The 18,934-nt window shown below is 41.9% G+C and overlaps 1 protein-coding gene across 2 annotated transcripts; it reads right to left on the bottom strand.

Annotated features, from left to right (window-relative positions):
- Positions 1 to 362: 362 nt before the first annotated feature.
- On the bottom strand, positions 363 to 18,818 carry ctdspl2a (CTD (carboxy-terminal domain, RNA polymerase II, polypeptide A) small phosphatase like 2a). Of its 2 annotated transcripts, none has more exons than XM_014125991.3 (13): positions 18,553 to 18,818; positions 12,710 to 12,930; positions 9,442 to 9,574; positions 7,552 to 7,698; positions 6,923 to 7,156; positions 6,600 to 6,693; positions 6,239 to 6,350; positions 5,802 to 5,888; positions 4,358 to 4,420; positions 3,634 to 3,713; positions 3,114 to 3,240; positions 2,831 to 2,926; positions 363 to 2,117 (listed from the first exon to the last, which is right to left on the bottom strand). In XM_014125991.3, the coding sequence occupies exons 2-13, from the start codon at positions 12,908 to 12,910 to the stop codon at positions 2,052 to 2,054; spliced, it is 1,440 nt and encodes a 479-aa protein (XP_013981466.1). In that variant the 5' UTR covers positions 12,911 to 12,930; positions 18,553 to 18,818; the 3' UTR covers positions 363 to 2,051. The 2 variants fall into 2 exon arrangements, with proteins under 2 accessions (XP_013981466.1, XP_013981467.1); XM_014125992.3 differs by having other exon boundaries at positions 12,710 to 12,911; positions 18,553 to 18,783.
- Between the last annotated feature and the right edge of the window lie 116 nt (positions 18,819 to 18,934).

Raw genomic sequence — 18,934 nt, 5'->3', positions numbered from 1 at the left:
ATTGTTGCATTTAGCGTTTATATTTTTGGTTTGTGTAGTTTTATCATCCATTTTATGGCCAAAAGTGTCAAACACACATTCAAATTGTACTTTTTTTTTTACCATTGAATATAGGCATCCCAGGTAAGATCGCATGCTTTGCAGTTTTTGGGTTCAGTTCAGCGTTTTGAAAAGCAGGATACACATTACCGAATGACATGTCAAGTTCATTTAATTTAAATGGTGTGTGTGACCAAAGTGACTCTGGATAAGAGCATTGTGATAAATACATCAATGTATACTGTCAAGCCTACCTGGCACATACGTTAAACACGCATTAATGTATCTCAATTTCTGCAGTTCAGTAAAAAAAAAAAAAAAAATCACAAATCACAAATCTTTATTAATTGTATAAAAATGTATTTATGATCAAGGAAACCATGAAGTAACACTGAGTACAACAGGAGTGACTGTCCAAGACAGTCAATGACAACACGGAGTCTTTTTGATTTATTTCTTTAAAAACGGGCCAGACTGAGTGACTCCTACATAAAAGAGATTTCACACAAGACTAAGAACAGCATTGAAAACAAGATTTAAAGATAAAACAAAATGTTGGCCATTTTGCTGGTGCTACGATTTCAAAATTGTACGGGCATTAACAATTTAGGAGGTGATAACTTGTGTACAAAATTGACAAGATTTTACATAGGGCTGGATGCTAAAATCGTTTTTTTTTTTAACAAAAAGTGCAGGACTTCTGAAGCCTTCCTTCCTTCCTTCCAGAAACAGAGCAGCTAAGGGTCGTTTCAACATCTTTCAGGGGTGAAATCTCAAATATACATGATCTAAATTAATATCCAGGCCATCTTTACAGCTTGTTGAAGGGTCTTCAAGTTAAAACACTATAATACATTTACATAACCTTAAAAACCCATCATGATTTCATAAACATTTCCTCCCAAAGATATTTTTTAAAAACCTGTTACAGAGACCACATAACAGCAGTTAAAATGATACTAAAAAGCAGACTAGAAAATAAAGAATGCACCCTATTCCCTTTATAGTGCACTACTTTTGACCAGTGCCCATAGGGCTCTGCTCAAAAGGAGGGCACTATATACAGTAGGGAATAAAGTGCCATTTGGGATGCATAAATTGCAGGGAGACAACAGCAGCTGTGTAGCATCAACTTCAAAACAAAAAAAAAAAAAAGTTTATTTTTTTTAAGGTCTTTTTTTTGTGTTTTTTTTACTAAAATAGTCAAATAAGCAGTCAGCTAAAAGAAAAATCAGATGCACAAAAAAGAAAACAAGTTTTTAAAAACCATGAAGAAAAAAAAAGAGAGATATATACATGTCATATATACATGTAATTACGTGTGTATATTATACAGGTTTGACTGCCCGTTCCTGTTAAAATGAGTCTTGAGCAGTCAGGTCCTCACACAATCAAATACCGTATGACATTCAGTTCCGTCAGTCCAAAACTGAAGCTGCAGATGAGAAAACATCTCACAGGAAGTCGACAGGATCGTGTTCATTAGGCACCAAACCCAAGAAAACATTCCTGAAATGGAGGATGTTCTACACGGAGTTGTCCAATGAGAAAAGCACATTTTCGTTCCGTCAGTTGCTAAATGTTTTGTAACGTTCGCGCCCTAATGAACACAACCCTGCTTTTGAGCGTAGACAAGAGGTCTGTCCAGACAGATGCCTTTCGTAATACAAATGGACTGCTCTACTCTGGGGGGCGGTAAAGTTTAGTTGGAGTATACAAAACATATACACAGCTTTAAAATATTTGTTTTGTAGTCGTTTAGTATAAATTTCCCTCTGTAAATTGTATTTTGTTGTTGAACAAATTCTCATTGGTAAATGGCAATGCCGTAGACAGATATCCACTTGAACAAAATCCTCCGAGTCAGTTGAAGTCGATTCTCGTCATCTCAAACCGTGTTGAACGGAAGGCATCCCTCTCCATGTGCTGGAGGGTTAGCCCGTAGAATCAGAATGAATAATGTACACATTCTACTTCTATGGGTTAGCCTGCTGGGGTCAGCCAATCACAGATCAGTCAGGAGGAAGTAGGTCGTGAAGACGAAACTGCTGTCTGACGTAAGGCCTTACGTCCTCATTCTGTGGAGGAGAGAGAGAGAGAACAGTAAACAAAGACAAAATGACTGAGGTGACTTGAAGACAATACATTTTTTTTTTTTGAAAAAGCAGAAGACAGGTCTGTCTCTATAGCGATAAACACATTTTACAGGCTCCCTCCAGAGACCCATCCCGCAGGCTCTCTCTCCCCAGAGACCCATCCCGCAGGCTCTCTCTCCCCAGAGACCCATCCCGCAGGCTCTCTCTCCCTCCAGAGACCCATCCCGCAGGATCTCTCTCCCTCCAGAGACCCATCCCGCAGGCTCTCTCTCCCTCCAGAGACCCATCCCGCAGGCTCTCTCTCCCTCCAGAGACCCATCCCGCAGGCTCTCTCTCCCTCCAGAGACCCATCCCGCAGGCTCTCTCCCTCCAGAGACCCATCCCGCAGGCTCTCTCTCCCTCCAGAGACCCATCCCGCAGGCTCTCTCTCCCTCCAGAGACCCATCCCGCAGGCTCTCTCTCCCTCCAGAGACCCATCCCGCAGGCTCTCTCCCCTCCAGAGACCCATCCCGCATGCTCTCTCTCCCCAGAGACCCATCCTACAGGCTCTCTCTCCCCCAGAGAGCCATCCCGCAGGCCCTCTCCAGAGACCCATCCCGCAGGCTCTCTCCAGATATAGGGAAAATGTTTCAGAGTGAATATATAAAAGGTAGGAGGTTGAGTTTGGACACATTTTCTCCAGAATGAGTACATACCATCTCCACCAGCTTCTCTAAGAAAGGAACCAGCTTGAGGAGCTCGTTATCATTCCTGTCCATGAACCAGCTCTCGATGGGAATCCCATTGGAAAGCTGGGATTGAGAACAAAAAGGAGGTTTTGAATTGCAATATCATACTAAAATGTGATTATGAGAGACTTTGCAGACACTTTTATCCAACGACTTACTGTGTGTGTGTATGTATATGTATATATATATATATATATATTCCTGTGGGATATATTAAGTATCTGTACTGTGAAAGGTAGGGCCGGCGTACCTGATAGGCGAAGGCTTGAGGTGAATTGTCTATTATTACGGTCTTAGAAAGATCCCTTCCAAGAATGTTTAAGTCCTTGATGTAGTTTCCTTGAACACACACACAGTGCTCACGAAACAACCGATGTCTGTAGGCGAGGTAGAGAAAAACAAAAATAACCAACGATTAAAAGTCTAGTGTAGCCCGGAAGTTATCACAACCGTTCTCTACCACTGTGTTCCCAAAATGGCACCTTATTCCCTACATAGCGCACTACTTTTAGTTCAGAGCCCTATGTAGGGTTCCGTTTGGGACATAATCCACGGTTGTAATTGTAACAGTATAGCTTTCCGTCCCTCTCTTCGCCCCAACCTGGGCTCGAACCAGGGACCCTCTGCACACATCAACAACTACTTCAGGTCTCAGAGCGAGTGACGTCACCCGATTGAAACACTATTAGCGCGCACCACCGCTAACTAGCTAGCCATTTCACATCGGTTACATAATCATTCAAAAGCGATAAGGTTGTTCCTTCACTGACCTGACCAACTGTTTCTTGGGGTCCAGGATGTTGAGCAGCTTGTCTGCATACACCTTCTTAGAGGCAGTGAAGAGAATGATCTGTGAACGAATAGAAGGGGGGGGGGGGGGGGGGGGGACCGGCATAAGACTTTTATTATCTAAAATGGGATTTCCCCGATTCTCTGTCCCAGTGAAGTCTACAGAGAGCAGCGGTCCCGTGTGGCTCAGTTGGTAGAGGATGGTGCTTGTAACACCAGGGTTGTGTGTTCGAATCCCACAGGGGACAAGTATGAAAATGTATGCACTCACTACTGTAAAAAAAATATATATATATATAATAATATTTTAAAAATGTAATCGTTCTGAATAAGAGCTAAATGACTAACATGGAAACGTAATCTGGTGTAGTGTTACCGTTATAAAAAGACCCGTAGAACCTCACGTTACCTTTATAAAAAGACCCGTAGAACCTCACGTTACCTTTATAAAAAAGACCCGTAGAACCTCACGTTACCTTTATAAAAAAGACCCGTAGAACCTCACGTTACCTTTATAAAAAAGACCCGTAGAACCTCACGTTACCCTTATAAAAAGACCCGTAGAACCTCACGTTACCTTTATAAAAAGACCCGTAGAACCTCACGTTACCTTTATAAAAAGACCCGTAGAACCTCACGTTACCTTTATAAAAAAGACCCGTAGAACCTCACGTTACCTTTATAAAAAGACCCGTAGAACCTCACCTCGTAAATTTGAGACATGCGTTCCAGGAACTCTCTGAAAAACGGCCTCAATCGCACATACACCTGCAGAGAAGAAGAAAATAACACGAATGGAAATATATCCGGGTCAAGAGAGCTCCCTGTTCACCGAGTACGATTTCCCAACACACAATAACGCATATATTGTGGATAGTCAGATTAATATAACAGTTCGAATTAAAAACATTTAAAATGCCTTGCAAGAAGAACAATTTCCCTAATAATCCTGTTTACATGAACACATCTAAAAAAAAAATTACAAAAATAAAGAAAAATATTACAAAATAAAAAAAAAATTCAAAATCAAGGCTACCTGATGGGAATCTGATAAACGCAGAAAACTTGTAAGTCAAAATAAAAACCTTCTATCACAGCGACCATGTTTATTTTTGGGAAGCAGCATATTTGATTCTGAAATTCGGACATATAAAGTTATGTGAAAACAACTTCCAAGACGTATTCATTCAGTTGATTCCGAATTCACCTCACGCTATAGAGCGAGGCTCTCGGCTGGTGCTAGCACACGCACAGATCAAATACACCGCTGGGACGCTGATTGTCTTAATAATTAAAAAGATTGCACCGGGAAAATGTTTTAAATAATTTATCCTCATATGCTTACTTTGATTTTGACTTTACGCCGATTAAGATAAGCAAAAGTAAGGTGTTTACACGACTGTTGGCATCACCTGCCTACTGTCATAATCAGTTTAATAATATCAAATGATTCCTGTGCGTGTAAACATACCTCACTGAAAAGACAAGCGCATAAAACCTATGGATTTTTCTAAATGCCTTTTCTCGAGTCCTCATGTCCACTCTAAACGCATACAAGAGCAAATCCATGGGAAGACACTTTGGATATTTTATTCCAATGGAGGTTGGAGAAGAAAGTGAGGACACAAGGAATCACAAGGAATCACATAGAGAAAGAGCCTTTCACAAATCACATTGATGAGTACCGACTTCTGAACTTGAAATCGCCTTATTCACGTTACTGAGGGGAAAGAGAGAAATATAGAAAGTTCCCATTCTGTCAGAACATGTTAGACATCCTATGGAGAGAAAACGGACCACAGTCTGGTTCAAGTCAACAGGACGGCCGTGAGTTGGGGAGGAGTGAGGAATTTGGGCCGAGGTCAGGTCAGATAAAGTGAGAAAAAGAACAGGCATCACTAAAGTCCTGTCTAGCAACAGAGATGTATTGGCTGTCCAGATGTGTAAAGATTGAGATTCAGCATCGGAGGAAGGTATAAATATATGGGCTAGGGTAAACATGTCTTTGTCGTATGCAGCGGTGTGTGACCCCCAGTGGGTTGATAAACTTGGTTTAAACTTCACTAGTTGTCCGGTGAGTTTTACTCTGTCAGAACCTAACAAAATAAAACGTGTGGGTTTCTGTGCCGTCACAACCTGTTGTACCCACCTGGTAGATTACATCTTGGAACAGGACAGGGAAGGTCAGGGCTGCGTCCTCCAACTCATTCAGACTACAGTGCACCAACGTCTCGTCCTGATCAATACACAAACACCTTCTGGTTTAGTGGTGGTTGTTTTATACCTACTTTAGTTGAATGTTTCTGATTTGTAAGTCGATCTGGATGAGAGAGCGTTTTGAACAAAATAAATGAACACATTTTAAAACATTCTGTAGATATCGTAGACTCAAAATGCATCTTGGGTCTGGACATTCAAGACGACTACAGGTAACCCTCCAAAAAATAATAAAGAAATCTGTTGATGGCACTCTCACCAGATCTAGAACCAGAGAGAACATATGGGGACTGTAATCTCACCAGATCTAGAACATATGGGGACTGTAATCTCACCAGATCTAGAACATATGGGGGACTGTAATCTCACCAGATCTAGAACCAGGGAGAACTCTGGTGTGCTGCGTGTTTTAAGAGGCAGTGCTGGTTTCCTGGCTATCTGCTCCTCTGTCAATGGAGGCACGTGCTTGATGAAGAAGTACCTGAAGAAAAAAAAACCCAGAGCAGACACAGATATCTTATTTGGTCCAAGTAGTTGGTCCTTGCGCACTATTACTAAGTAGGTTAAATGGTGTGATAAGAGATGGGGTTTTGTCTGTTTAAAAATGGAATAACATTTTTTTTGCCCAAGCTGCTGAGCTGTTTCTACTACTCATTATTTAAAGAGAGAGGCACTTATTAAAACTGTGTTTGGTTGGTGAGTTTGATCAAATGAACGAAGCAGTACTCACGGATCAAAGACTTCCCAGTCTTCCTCGTAGGTGCCCTCTGCAGGGGCCGTGGGAGGGGCGTGGGGGTAACAGCTGACTGGGATGCACCCCGGAGCTAATTCAGGGACAACGGCACATTCAAACATTTTTTTTTTTTTTTTTTAAATACAGAAATTCACCTTTTATTTACTCACATTTACTTTTTTCCCCCAGCGAATTCATCATGATATAAAACGCAGCAAGTAAAAAAAAAATTCCACCATAATCACACAATCTACAAGTCTCCCTCACAAGTTCTAAATTGACCCATAGCATAACCTAAGAGCAACCAATGTCACGGTTACCTGTTAGAGGGGGCATATCTGTAACCATCTCGCCTTCTTCGACGAGTGGCTCTGGGGTAGCCAGAGGTGGCTGTTGTGGTGGCGGTGCTAACGGGGCTGGGGTAACAGAGGACAGGACGATGCCCTCTGTAGATGCTGGGGTACTGGTGGGCATCTCCTCCACCACCGTCTCCAGCTGCTTCATGATCTCCTCAGCCTCCGGCGCCTGCCCGGGGGAGCCAGACTCAGGAGTAGCTGGATACAGAAGGGAACACAGGAGAGAAATTGAGTGAATCTCAAAAAAAAAAAAAAAAAAAATAAGTGTTTTCCTTGAATCTTATTTTGCCGTGTGTGAGTCTCCGATGTTTTTTTGTCCTCCATTCGTGGCGTCCTCTCCTCTCCTTCTCAAAATGACAGAGGGAAGAGAAGAGCCCATTGGACAAGATCTTCTCCTCGGATCTTCTGTCCAATGCTCTCCTCGCTTCTCTCTGACGTCTTGATAGGGAGGCGAGAAGAGGACGTGACAAATCAAGGAAAAATACATTTTCAGATTCAACCACGGAACACAAGGTTAAATAACCGATTTTCTTTAGGATAGTTTAAAAAAAAAAAGACTAAAATGATAAAACACTGGCGGCAGATTGTGTTACCTGTCTTGGTAGCAGGAGAGAAGAAGTTGAAGACGGGAGAGAAGATGGTCCCCAGGAGAGTGGTACGAGGCGGGCTGCTCGCTACCTCCACAGGGACCTCCAGTTTACCGTTGGGCTTCAGTGGCTTACTGTTCAACGTCATTGGTTCTGAGAGAAAGTAGTGACTTATTTCAACTGTTATCCTGTTGAGGTGTAGGGGGCAGTATTTTCACGGCCGGATCAAAAACGTACCCAAATTAAACTGGTTACTACTCTGGCCCAGAAACTAGAATATGCATATCATTAGTAGATTTGGATATAAAACACTCTGAAGTTTCTAAAACTGTTTGAATGGTGTCTGTGAGTATAACAGAACTCATATGGCAGGCAAAAACCTGAGAAAAATCCAAGCAGGAAGTGGAAAGTCAGAATTGTATTTCTTCTTTTGATTCTCTATCGAAACTACAGTTTCTGTGTGGTCACGTTGCACTTCCTAAGGCTTCCATTGGCTGTCAACAGCCTTCAGAAAGTTCTTTGAGCATTCCCCTGTCACTGGGCAGATAATAGGAGCTCAGTCACTGAGTGGACTGCATGGAGACAAAGAGATTGGATATGCGCGATCCCGCAAGCGCGCCGTTCCTTTTTCTTCTTGAATGAATATGCCATTGTCCGGTTGGAATATTATCGTAATTTTACGTTAAAAATACCATAAAGATTGATTTTAAACAGCGTTTGACATGCTTCTAAGTACGGTAATGGAACATTGACTTTTCGTCTCTGGTACCGCGCTCGCGCGTTATGCCTTTGGATAAGTTATCTGAACGCACGAACAAAACGGAGGTATTTGGACATAAATATGGATTATTTGGAACAAAAACAACATTTCTTGTGGAAGTAGCAGTCCTGGGAGTGCATTCTGACGAAGATCAGCAAAGGTAAGAGAATATTTATAATACTAATTCTGAGTTTAGGTGACCCCGAACTTGGCGGGTGTTTGTATAGCTTGCTGTGATGGCGAGCTATGTACTCAGAATATTGAAAAATGTGCTTTCTCCGTAAAGCTATTTTAAAATCTGATACAGCGGTTGCATCCAGGGGTAGTCTATCTATAATTCTTTAAATAATTGTTATATATTTTGTCAACGTTTATGATGAGTATTTTTGTAAATTGATGTGCACATTCACCGGAAGTTTTGGTGGGAGTACATTTTCTGAACATCACGCGCCAATGTAAAATGCTGTTTTTGGATATAAATATGAACTTTATCGAACAAAACATACATGTATTGTGTAACATAATGTCCTAGGAGTGTCATCTGATGAAGATCGTCAAAGGTTAGTGCTTCATTTAGCTGTGTTTTGGGTTTTTGTGACACATGTCCTTGCTTAGAAAATGGCTGTGTGATTATTTTTGTCTATGTACTCTCCTAACATAATCTAATGTTTTGCTTTCGCTGTAAAGCCTTTTTGAAATCGGACAATGTGGTTACATCAAGGAGAAGTGAATCTTTAAAATGGTGTAAAATAGTTGTATGTTTGAGAAAGTTGAATTATGACATTTTGTCGTTTTTGAATTTGCCGCCCTGATATTTCACTGGCTGTGTCCCGCAGGTGGGACCTAGCGTCCCACGTAGCCCATAGAAGTTATTTGAACTTACACTACTTAGGACTGACATGATAATACAAATTTAAAAAATGAACACTACAGAGATATTTACGGTACAACAAGACATTCGGAATACATAAATATTCATAACTGATTTGCTGCAACGTTTCCAGATGTGCACAAAGAGGGGATTGCTACAATTTGACGTCATCAAGCAGAACTATAAATGACGCCCCTATTCCTCCACACTCTTATTATAATGTAAATGACAGATTACCCTGTGTCATGTCTGGACTCTAACTCACCAGGTTTGTTAGCACCTCTCCTGCAGCCCCTGGCAATGGCTTTGGTTGGTGGGTGAGGAGAAGACGTGACCAGGTTGCTGCTGTCCACTTTACAATCAATACGACTCCTCTTAGCTGGGATGTCCTGCTCTACCTGGGAGAGAAGAAGAAGGGAGGGATGAGATGGAATGTCCTGCTCTACCTGGGAGAGAAGAAGAAGGGAGGGATGAGATGGAATGTCCTGCTCTACCTGGGAGAGAAGAAGAAGGGAGGGATGAGATGGAATGTCCTGCTCTACCTGGGAGAGAAGAAGAAGGGAGGGATGAGATGGAATGTCCTGCTCTACCTGGGAGAGAAGAAGAAGGGAGGGATGAGATGGGATGTCCTGCTCTACCTGGGAGAGAAGAAGAAGGGAGGGATGAGATGGGATGTCCTAGGGATGAGATGGAATGTCCTGCTCTACCTGGGAGAGAAGAAGAAGGGAGGGATGAGATGGGATGTCCTGCTCTACCTGGGAGAGAAGAAGAAGGGAGGGATGAGATGGAATGTCCTGCTCTACCTGGGAGAGAAGAAGAAGGGTAGAGATTCAGCTCATGTGAAATGTTCTGACTTCATGTTTTTAGTTTTTTTTTTAAGTAAGAGAAAAATATTTCATAAAATTTGTGAAAAATCCAGTGTGGTCTTAATGGGTACCGAGGGTTCCATTTAAGCCCAAGGGTGTTCACAATAAGCCCAGCTCTTACAAATATAATAATCTCCCCTAAAGTGAAAAAATAAATAAAAATCAACTGATCATTACTATTCATCATGGAAGCCTCATAACAGGGGGTGTCCAGTCCAATCAGCAGCGATCAATGTGGGACAAGGCTTTTGTCAATGCCAACCAGTACACACCTGATTTGACTAATCAAAGGCTTCAAATCAAGAACATGATTAGTTGAATAAGCGTTACTGCTTGGTTAGAACACAACCCTGCAACCACACCGGCTCTCTGGATAAGAAGCCACGCAACAAAGACCATAACTCTTAATTAACATTTTCCTAAAGCCGGTCTGAAGACCGTTTCAAATCTCCCTCTCTACTGTCTTTCTGAAGCCGGTCTGAAGACCGTTTTCTCCCCCTCTGCTGTCTTCCTAAAGCCGGTCTGAAGACCGTTTTCTCCCCCTCTGCTGTCTTCCTAAAGCCGGTCTGAAGACCGTTTTCTCCCCCTCTGCTGTCTTCCTAAAGCCGGTCTGAAGACCGTTTTCTCCCCCTCTGCTGTCTTCCTAAAGCCGGTCTGAAGACCGTTTTCTCCCCCTCTGCTGTCTTCCTAAAGCCGGTCTGAAGACCGTTTTCTCCCTCTCTACTGTCTTCCTAAAGCCGGTCTGAAGAGTTTAAAATCTCCCTCTCTACTGTCTTCCTAAAGCCGGTCTGAAGAGTTTAAAATCTCCCACTCTACTGTCTTCCTAAAGCCGGTCTGAAGAGTTTAAAATCTCCCTCTCTACGGTCTTCCTAAAGCCGGTCTGAAGAGTTTAAAATCTCCCTCTCTACTGTCTTCCTAAAGCCGGTCTGAAGAGTTTAAAATCTCCCTCTCTGCTGTGTATTAAAAAGGTACAGGTTGTGGACCCCAAAAAACCTGAATCTCCTGGATGAATGAAGGACAACAATAGGACAACGCCCCCACCCAAAAGTGCATGAGTAGTCAGGTGGGACCTAGCGTCCCACGTAGCCCATAGAAGTTATTTGAACTTACACTACTTAGGACTGACATGATAATACAAATGTAAAAAAATGAACACTACAGAGATATTTACGGTACAACAAGACATTCGGAATACATAAATATTCATAAATATACATAATATCTCATAACTGATCTTGTCTCTCATTTGTTTACTACTTGCAGATGTTCTATCCCTGATACCCCTCAACCCTGATGTGATTGACTTCCTGTCCACTCCAAACATCTTGGAGAGAAGTACAGAGGTTTATAATTGTTCCTAGTCTTGGTAAAGGCACCATGGCTAGATGCATAACTGCAGTTTGAGTATTTTAAAATCAACATAAATCTGAAGAAAATAAAAAAAACACGTATAAATCAGGTTAATTAAATATTAGGGATATCAACATACTGTCCCAATGCGTTTCAATGCAAACTGGGCTTAATAAGAAACATTACTTATGTTAAAAAAGACAAATATCAAAGTTCAGTCAAAATATTTGGAACACAATGGTTTGGGGTATAAATATACACCAGAGTACAATATTATGTTAAGTTAGTATTGATCAATACCCTTTCCATTCTGTATAGAGTGGTTACTTCATGAGCTACTGTACCCTTTTAGTCAAAAGGTGTCAAACTCACTCCAGGAAGGACCGAGTGCCTGCAGGTTTTGCGCACCTCTCTTGTACTTGATTAATGAATTAAGGTCACTAAATAGTAAGGAACTCCCCCCCCCCCCCCCCCCCCCACACATCTGGTTGTCTACATCTTTATTAAAAGGAAAACAACTGCAGACACTAGGCCCTCCATGGAGTGACTTTAACACCCCTGCTTTAAGCCCATCACATGCTAAACGCAGTAAAAATCGCATAGCAATGCTAGGTTCATTTAACAGTGAAATGAAGACTAAATGCATTGACAAATTTCAGCTATTGATTTATCTTGTCATGTTTCGCCAAGTTGTGTTGCTATTTGATTTGACTGACGTGTTAGCATGGGGGGGAAAAACATATTTTCAATTAGCAAGAAATAGTCATTCACATCCATGTAGTGTGAATATATCAACACATTAAAATCTCTAAAAAAATATTACATGAAGTATGATCACTTATCTGAGATGTTACTAGAAATAAATGAAAAAAATTGTGTTTCTCAATCACCTCCACACCAAAGCCAGCGCACCGTGTCGTCCTTTGTCCGTTGTCTTGCTTTGGGGGGGGGGGGGGGGGGGGGGGGGGGGGGTTTACACAAAGATGGATGTGGGTTTAAAATGGGGACACTTCCCCTAAGTAAAAAGTGCTCCAAATGAGAAGAGAGAAGGAAAATATACCTGGCAGGAGAGCATTGCTTTATCTTTCAATGTTAAGCTGCTGAAAAGCCAGAAGCAGCAGAGAAAAAGGGCTCCGGCAAAGCTACAAATCGATATTTATTTCCATGTCATGCTTTAGAATTGTGAATGAGAGCACTCAGAAGGTTGCCACCATTAGCAGGTCTATATTCACTCCTCCCTACCCCTTCCCCTTGGCCCAAACACTGACGTTTGCAGAGGGGGGTACCGGGCCAGTTATATGAAGATGGATCACCCACCTTGACAGCATTTCCCCTGATGAACTTCTTGATGGTGGAGAACAGGCCGGTCTCATTCTTCTGCATCCTGAGGCCTCTCCTGGACGGGGACTCCACCTCGCAGTGTTTCCTCTTGGCCTGAGCTGGGCGGGGTTCTGAGGCTGGACGGCCGGGGCTGGGTTTGGGCTGCTGAGAAGCCTTCCGTACTCTCAGCCTCATCATCCTACACGTTACATGGAAGACTGGTGTGGCAGCACGGCAAGCAGGCAGGGAAATATATATAGATTACAGGTACAACACAAAGAGGGAACACAGGAAACCAGTGATATGCCATGTAGCGACACTATACATACACACACAAAAGTATTTGGACACCCCTTAAAATTAGTGGAGTCGGCTATTTCAGCCACAGGTGTATAAAAATCGAGCACACATCCATGCAATCTCCATAGACAAACACCGTCAGTAGAACTGTCATTACTGAAGAGCTCAGTGACCGTCATTGGATGACACATTTCTAACCAGTCAGTTTTTCAAATTTCTGCCATGCTAGAGCTGCCCCCGGTCAACTGTAAGAGCTGTTATCGGAAATGTCTAAGAGCAACAACGGCTCAGCCGCAAAGTGGTATGGCCACACAAGCTCACAGAACGGGTCTGCCAAGTGATGAAGAGTGTAAAAATCGTCTGCCCTCGGTTGCAACACTCACTACCGAGTTCCAAACTGCCTCCGGAAGCAACATCAGCACAATAACTGTTTGTTGGGAGCTTCATGCAATGGGTTTCCATGGCCGAGCAGCCGCACACAAGCCTAAGATCACCATGCGCAATTACACCCGTCGGCTGGAACGGGGTAAAGCTTGCCACCATTGGACTCTGGAGCAGTGGAAACATGTTCTCTAGAGTGATGAATCACGTTTCAGTATCTGTCAGTACGATGGGCAAATCTGGGCTTGACAGATGCCAGGGGATGCCCGAATGCATACAATGACATTCTAGTCAGTTCTGTGCTTACAACTTTGTGGCAACAGTTTTGGGAAGGCCCAAAACCAGGAATGGTTTGTTGAGATCGGTGTGGAAGAACTTGACTGGCCTGCACAGAGCCCTGACCTCAACCCCATCAAACACCTTTGGGATGAATTAAAACGCTGACTGCGAGCCAGGCCTAATTACCCAACATCAGTCCCCGACCTCACTAATGCTCGTGGCTGAATTGAAGCAAGTCCCCACAGCAATGTTCCAACATCTAGTGGAAAGCCTTCCCAGAAGAATGGAGGCTGTTATAGCAGCAAAGGGAGGACCAACTCCATATGAATGCCCATGATTTTGGATTGGGATGTTCAACGAGCAAGTGTCCACATACTTTTGGTCATGCAGTATATATCTCAGAGCCACAATACAGGAAACCAGTGAGGTGCTATGTAGCTACAGTGCCTTGGGAAAATATTCAGACCCCTTGACTTTTTCCACTTTGTTACATTACAGCCGTATTCTAAAGTGAATTAAATAAAAACAATTCCTCAGCAATCTAAACACACAATGCCACATAATGGTGAAGCAAAAACCGGTTTTTAGAAACTCTTGCAAATGTTGGTCCCGTGTGGCTCAGTTGGTAGAGCATGGTGTTTGCAACGCCAGGGTTGTGGGTTCGATTCCCACGGGGGACCAGTACGGAGAAAAAAAATGTATGAAATGTACGCCTTCACTACTGTAAGTCGCTCTGAATAAGAGCATCTGCTAAATGACTAAAATGTAATGTAAATGTATAAAAAAAAAAAAAGGAATACCTTATTTACTTAAGTATTCAGACCCTTTGCTATGAGACTCAAAATTGAGCTCAGGTGCATCCTGTTTCCATTGATCATCCTTGAGATGTTTTTACAACTTGGTTTGGAAAGGCACACACCTGTCTATATAAGGTCCCACAGTTAACAGTGCATGTCAGAGCAAAAACCAAGCCATGAGGTTGAAGGAATTGTCTGTAGAGCTCTGAGACAGGATTGTGTCGAGGCACAGATCTGGGAGACAAGCAAGGATCGAGGGAAAGATGAACGGAGCAAAGTACAGAGAGATCCTTGATGAAAACCTGCTCCAGAGCGCTCAGGACCTCAGACTGGGGCGAAAGTTCACCTTCCAACAGGACAACGACCCTAAGCACACAACCAAGACAACGCTGGAGTGGCTTCGTGACAAGTCTCTGAATGTCCTTGAGTGGCCCACCCAGAGCCCAGACTAGAACCCGGTCAAACATCGCTGGAGAGACCTGGGAGACACTCCCCAAATACTGGTGTGCCAAGCTTGTAGGGTCATATCCAAGAAGACTTGATGCTGTAATCGCTGCCAAAGGCACATCAACAAAGTACAGAGTAAAGGGTCTGAATATTTATGTAAATGTGATATTTCACAGGAAACCAGTGAGGTGCCACGTAGCTCTCTCAGAGCTTCACAGCCACAATTCATTTGTTTCATTATAAATAATAAAATAAAAAAAAATCTATAGCCCAAACAATACTTGACATTTATATCCCAAAAAGTATTATATCTACAAATGAGTAGAGAGGTGCTTGTTTCAACCTGATCGGCTGAAAGCGATAAACAACATCCGAGATTAGCATTTAGCCACTAGCATGGTGGTGGAAAATGGTGTTTCGATAAGCAAAGTAAACACTTTCCCCACCTTATCGCCATTAATGTTTGTACCATGTTTTGTGCTGCTACCATGTTGTGTTGCTGTCTTAGGTCTCATCGTGATGCGTGCTTTGTCCTGTTTATTTATATATAAAATGTAATCCCAGCCCCCTAAAGGTCAAGTTGAGGAGGAAATCGAAGACTATGCAGCCTGATGGAGAATGTTTTTGTTAGTGGTCGACCGATTAATCGGAATGGCCGATTAATTGGGGCCGATTTGAAGTTTTCATAACAATCGGTAATCTGCATTTTTAGATGCCGATTATATTGCAATCCACAAGGTGACTGTGTGGCAGGCTGACCACTTGTTACGCGAGTGCAGACAGCAAGGAGCCATGGTAAGTTGCTAGCTAGCATTAAACGTATCTTATAAAAAAAACAAGCAATCAATCTTAACATAATCACTAGTTAACTACACATGGTTGATGATATTACTAGTTTAACTAGCTTGTCCTGCGTTGCATATAATCAATGCGGTGCCTGAAATTGTGTGGTGACTTCTCTTGCGTTCAGTGTAAGCAGAGTCAGGGTAAATGCAGCAGTTTGGGTCCTCTGGCTCGTTGCAAACTGTGTGAAGACCATTTCTTCCTAACAAAGACCGTAATTCATTTGCCAGAATTTTACATAATTATGATATAACATTGAAGGTTGTGCAATGTAACAGCAATATTTAGACTTAAAACACAAAACAGTTCTGTATTTCACTGAAAGAATAAACGTTTTGTTTTCAAAATGATAGTTTCCAGATTTGACCATATTAATGACCTAAGGCTCGGATTTCTGTGTGTTTATTATATTATAATTAAGTCTATGATTTGATATTTGATAGAGCAGTATGACTGAGCAGCGGTAGGCAGCAGCAGGCTCGTAAGCATTCATTCAAACTGCACTCTCCTCCGTTTGCCAGAAGCTTTTCTCAATGCTTGAAGCACAGCGCTGTTTATGACTTCAAGCCTATCAACTCCCGAGATTAGGCTGGCAATACTATAGTGCCTATAAGAACATCCAATAGTCAAAGGTCTATGAAATACAAATGGTAGCAAGAGAAATAGTCCTATAATAACTACAGCATAAAACTTCTTAACTGGGAATATTGAATACTCATGTTAAAAGGAACCACCAGCTTTCATATGTTCTCATGTTCTGAGCAAGGAACTTAAACGTTTACTTTTTTACATGGCACATATTGCACTTTTACTTTCTTCTCCAACACTGTGGGTGGCATTATTTAAACCAAATTGAACATATTTCATTATTTATTTGAGACTAAATAGATTTAATGTATTACATTAAGTTAAAATAAAAGTGTTCATTCAGTATTGTTGTAATTGTCATTAATACAAATCTATCTATAAAAATAAAATAAAAAAATAATCTAAAAAATAAATGTACAAAAAAAATAATAATCGGCGTCGCCTCTTATTTTGGTCCTCCAATAATCGGTATTGGAAAATCATAATCGGTCGACCTCTAGTTTTTGGTACGAACCAGTCTATGAGGGATACGAATGTATTGCCGGCTTCATAGACGGTAAGATGATACGACTTTATATCACCATCTGAGCCTTCCCTGTGGCTCAGTTGGTAGAGCATGGTGTTTGCAATGCCAGGGTTGTGGGTTCGATTCCCACGGGGGACCAGTTGGTAGAGCATGGTGTTTGCAATGCAAGCATGGTGTGTGCAACGCCAGGGTTGTGGGTTCGATTCCCACGGGGGACCAGTTGGTAGAGCATGGTGTTTGCAATGCAAGCATGGTGTGTGCAACGCCAGGGTTGTGGGTTCGATTCCCACGGGGGACCAGTACAAATGTATGAAATGTATGCATTCACTACTGTAAGTCGCTCTGGATAAGAGCGTCTGCTTAAATGTAATGTAATGTAGGCCACTGGCGGCTGTTGCCCTCTTATGTGAAGGCATTTGCTGCTTTGACTAGACGCCTACTTCTAGAATTTCTCTTAAACCAATTTGGGTTAAGGTTATTTTTTTTTCTCCAGATATAGCTAATTGAGTTTGTGGCTGTGGTAACTAGTGAAAAACCGATGTGTACAACAACTTCCATTATGTTACATGTCAAACTCATTCAACGCTCCTCTCTTGTACTTGATTGATAAATTAAAGGTCACTAAATAACAAGGAAATTCCCTCACTTGGTTGTCTAGGGCAACCTGTGGAATCAGTTTGACACCCCCTTACATTATGTGGATACTGAAAAATATGAATTACTATTATGATAATTAAAAAAACATTTTTTTTTTTTAAATCAGATTTAAATTCAGCTCGTTAATAGACATAGATAACTACCCATCGTTCACCAAAAAAATAAAAATAATAAACAATACAGAGTGGTATCTAATATACTACAGTACCTATGGAGTTATGATCCATTTTATGAACAGTACCAACTGCGAAAAGTGGGCGGTGTTCGTTCTGCTAACTTGGTTAGGTAGCTAAAGTTGTTGGCTAACTTGGCTACCTAGCTGCTATTAGTGGGAGAGGCCTCACTAGCTACCTAACTTAGTAAGGGAAAAAAAAAAAGATAATTCCTTGACACACGCCAGAAGTATTTTTTTTTTTTACGTTAACTAGCCTAATATATTTGTTTTATCTAGCATTTGCTAGTAAAAGTACAAGACAGTAAACAGCACAGAAGCATGAGCCTTGTATTAGCTAGCTAGTTGTGTTATGTAACCGCTAACTAGCTAACTAATTATTTAATTACGGACGTTATAAACGATCTAGTTAGCTGTTCACGACATAACTAGATAGTATATAGTTAGCCAAAGAAATATGGACTAGATAACAATAACAAAAGTAACAAGAGAATAGCTGTCTGGCTATCGAACTAACGTTAGCTAACTACGTTACGTTACAGAGCTAGTTAGCTAAAGTTAGCCAGCTAACATTAGCTAGCTAGCAATGTTGATTTCACGATTGCCACCAAACAAGGAACATGGAAAGAGACCGTTAAACTATGAAATAAAACAAATGGCTGGCAACTATTATTGCAAAACATGTCGCTAGATAGTTACATCCTTTGATAACCAGTTAGCTGGGCTTATAACTAACATTAGCTACACCAAGTTGGCGATTTAGCTAGCTATCTCACAGCTAACTGGTGATATGGCAGTCGTTTGAATCAAAAACATGTTGACAAAGCCATAACCAATAAACGTTACTTACCGATGGAGCCAAGAAACTCGTAACTAAAACTCGCCGCTGGCCTGTCCACTGGTAGCCGCAACTGTGCGGCCACCGAGAGAGCGGTCTGTCTGTCAGCTGTGTTTAGGACCACATACCACCGACGGGCTCTGTGGACGCCATTTCCCGCCTCATCACAAACACACTGGATGCATTCGATTTAACTACACTGAATATATAGCGCTACTAGTGTGATGTCTAGGAATGTGGATTACATTGCCAGAAGACGCCGACCCTACAATTACCCTTTGTTTACACAATACTGCACTAGGGTCAGAACGTTATATTCAGAAAACATGCCTCAATGCAAGGATGGGATATGACACTGTACTCCACATTTTACCTTTATCCACACTGATATGTT

Source organism: Salmo salar, chromosome 10 (assembly GCF_965601325.2).
Source record: "Salmo salar chromosome 10, fSalSal1, whole genome shotgun sequence".
In the NCBI taxonomy this organism is placed as follows: domain Eukaryota; kingdom Metazoa; phylum Chordata; class Actinopteri; order Salmoniformes; family Salmonidae; genus Salmo; species Salmo salar.
This window is presented reverse-complemented; position numbering and strand designations above follow the sequence as displayed.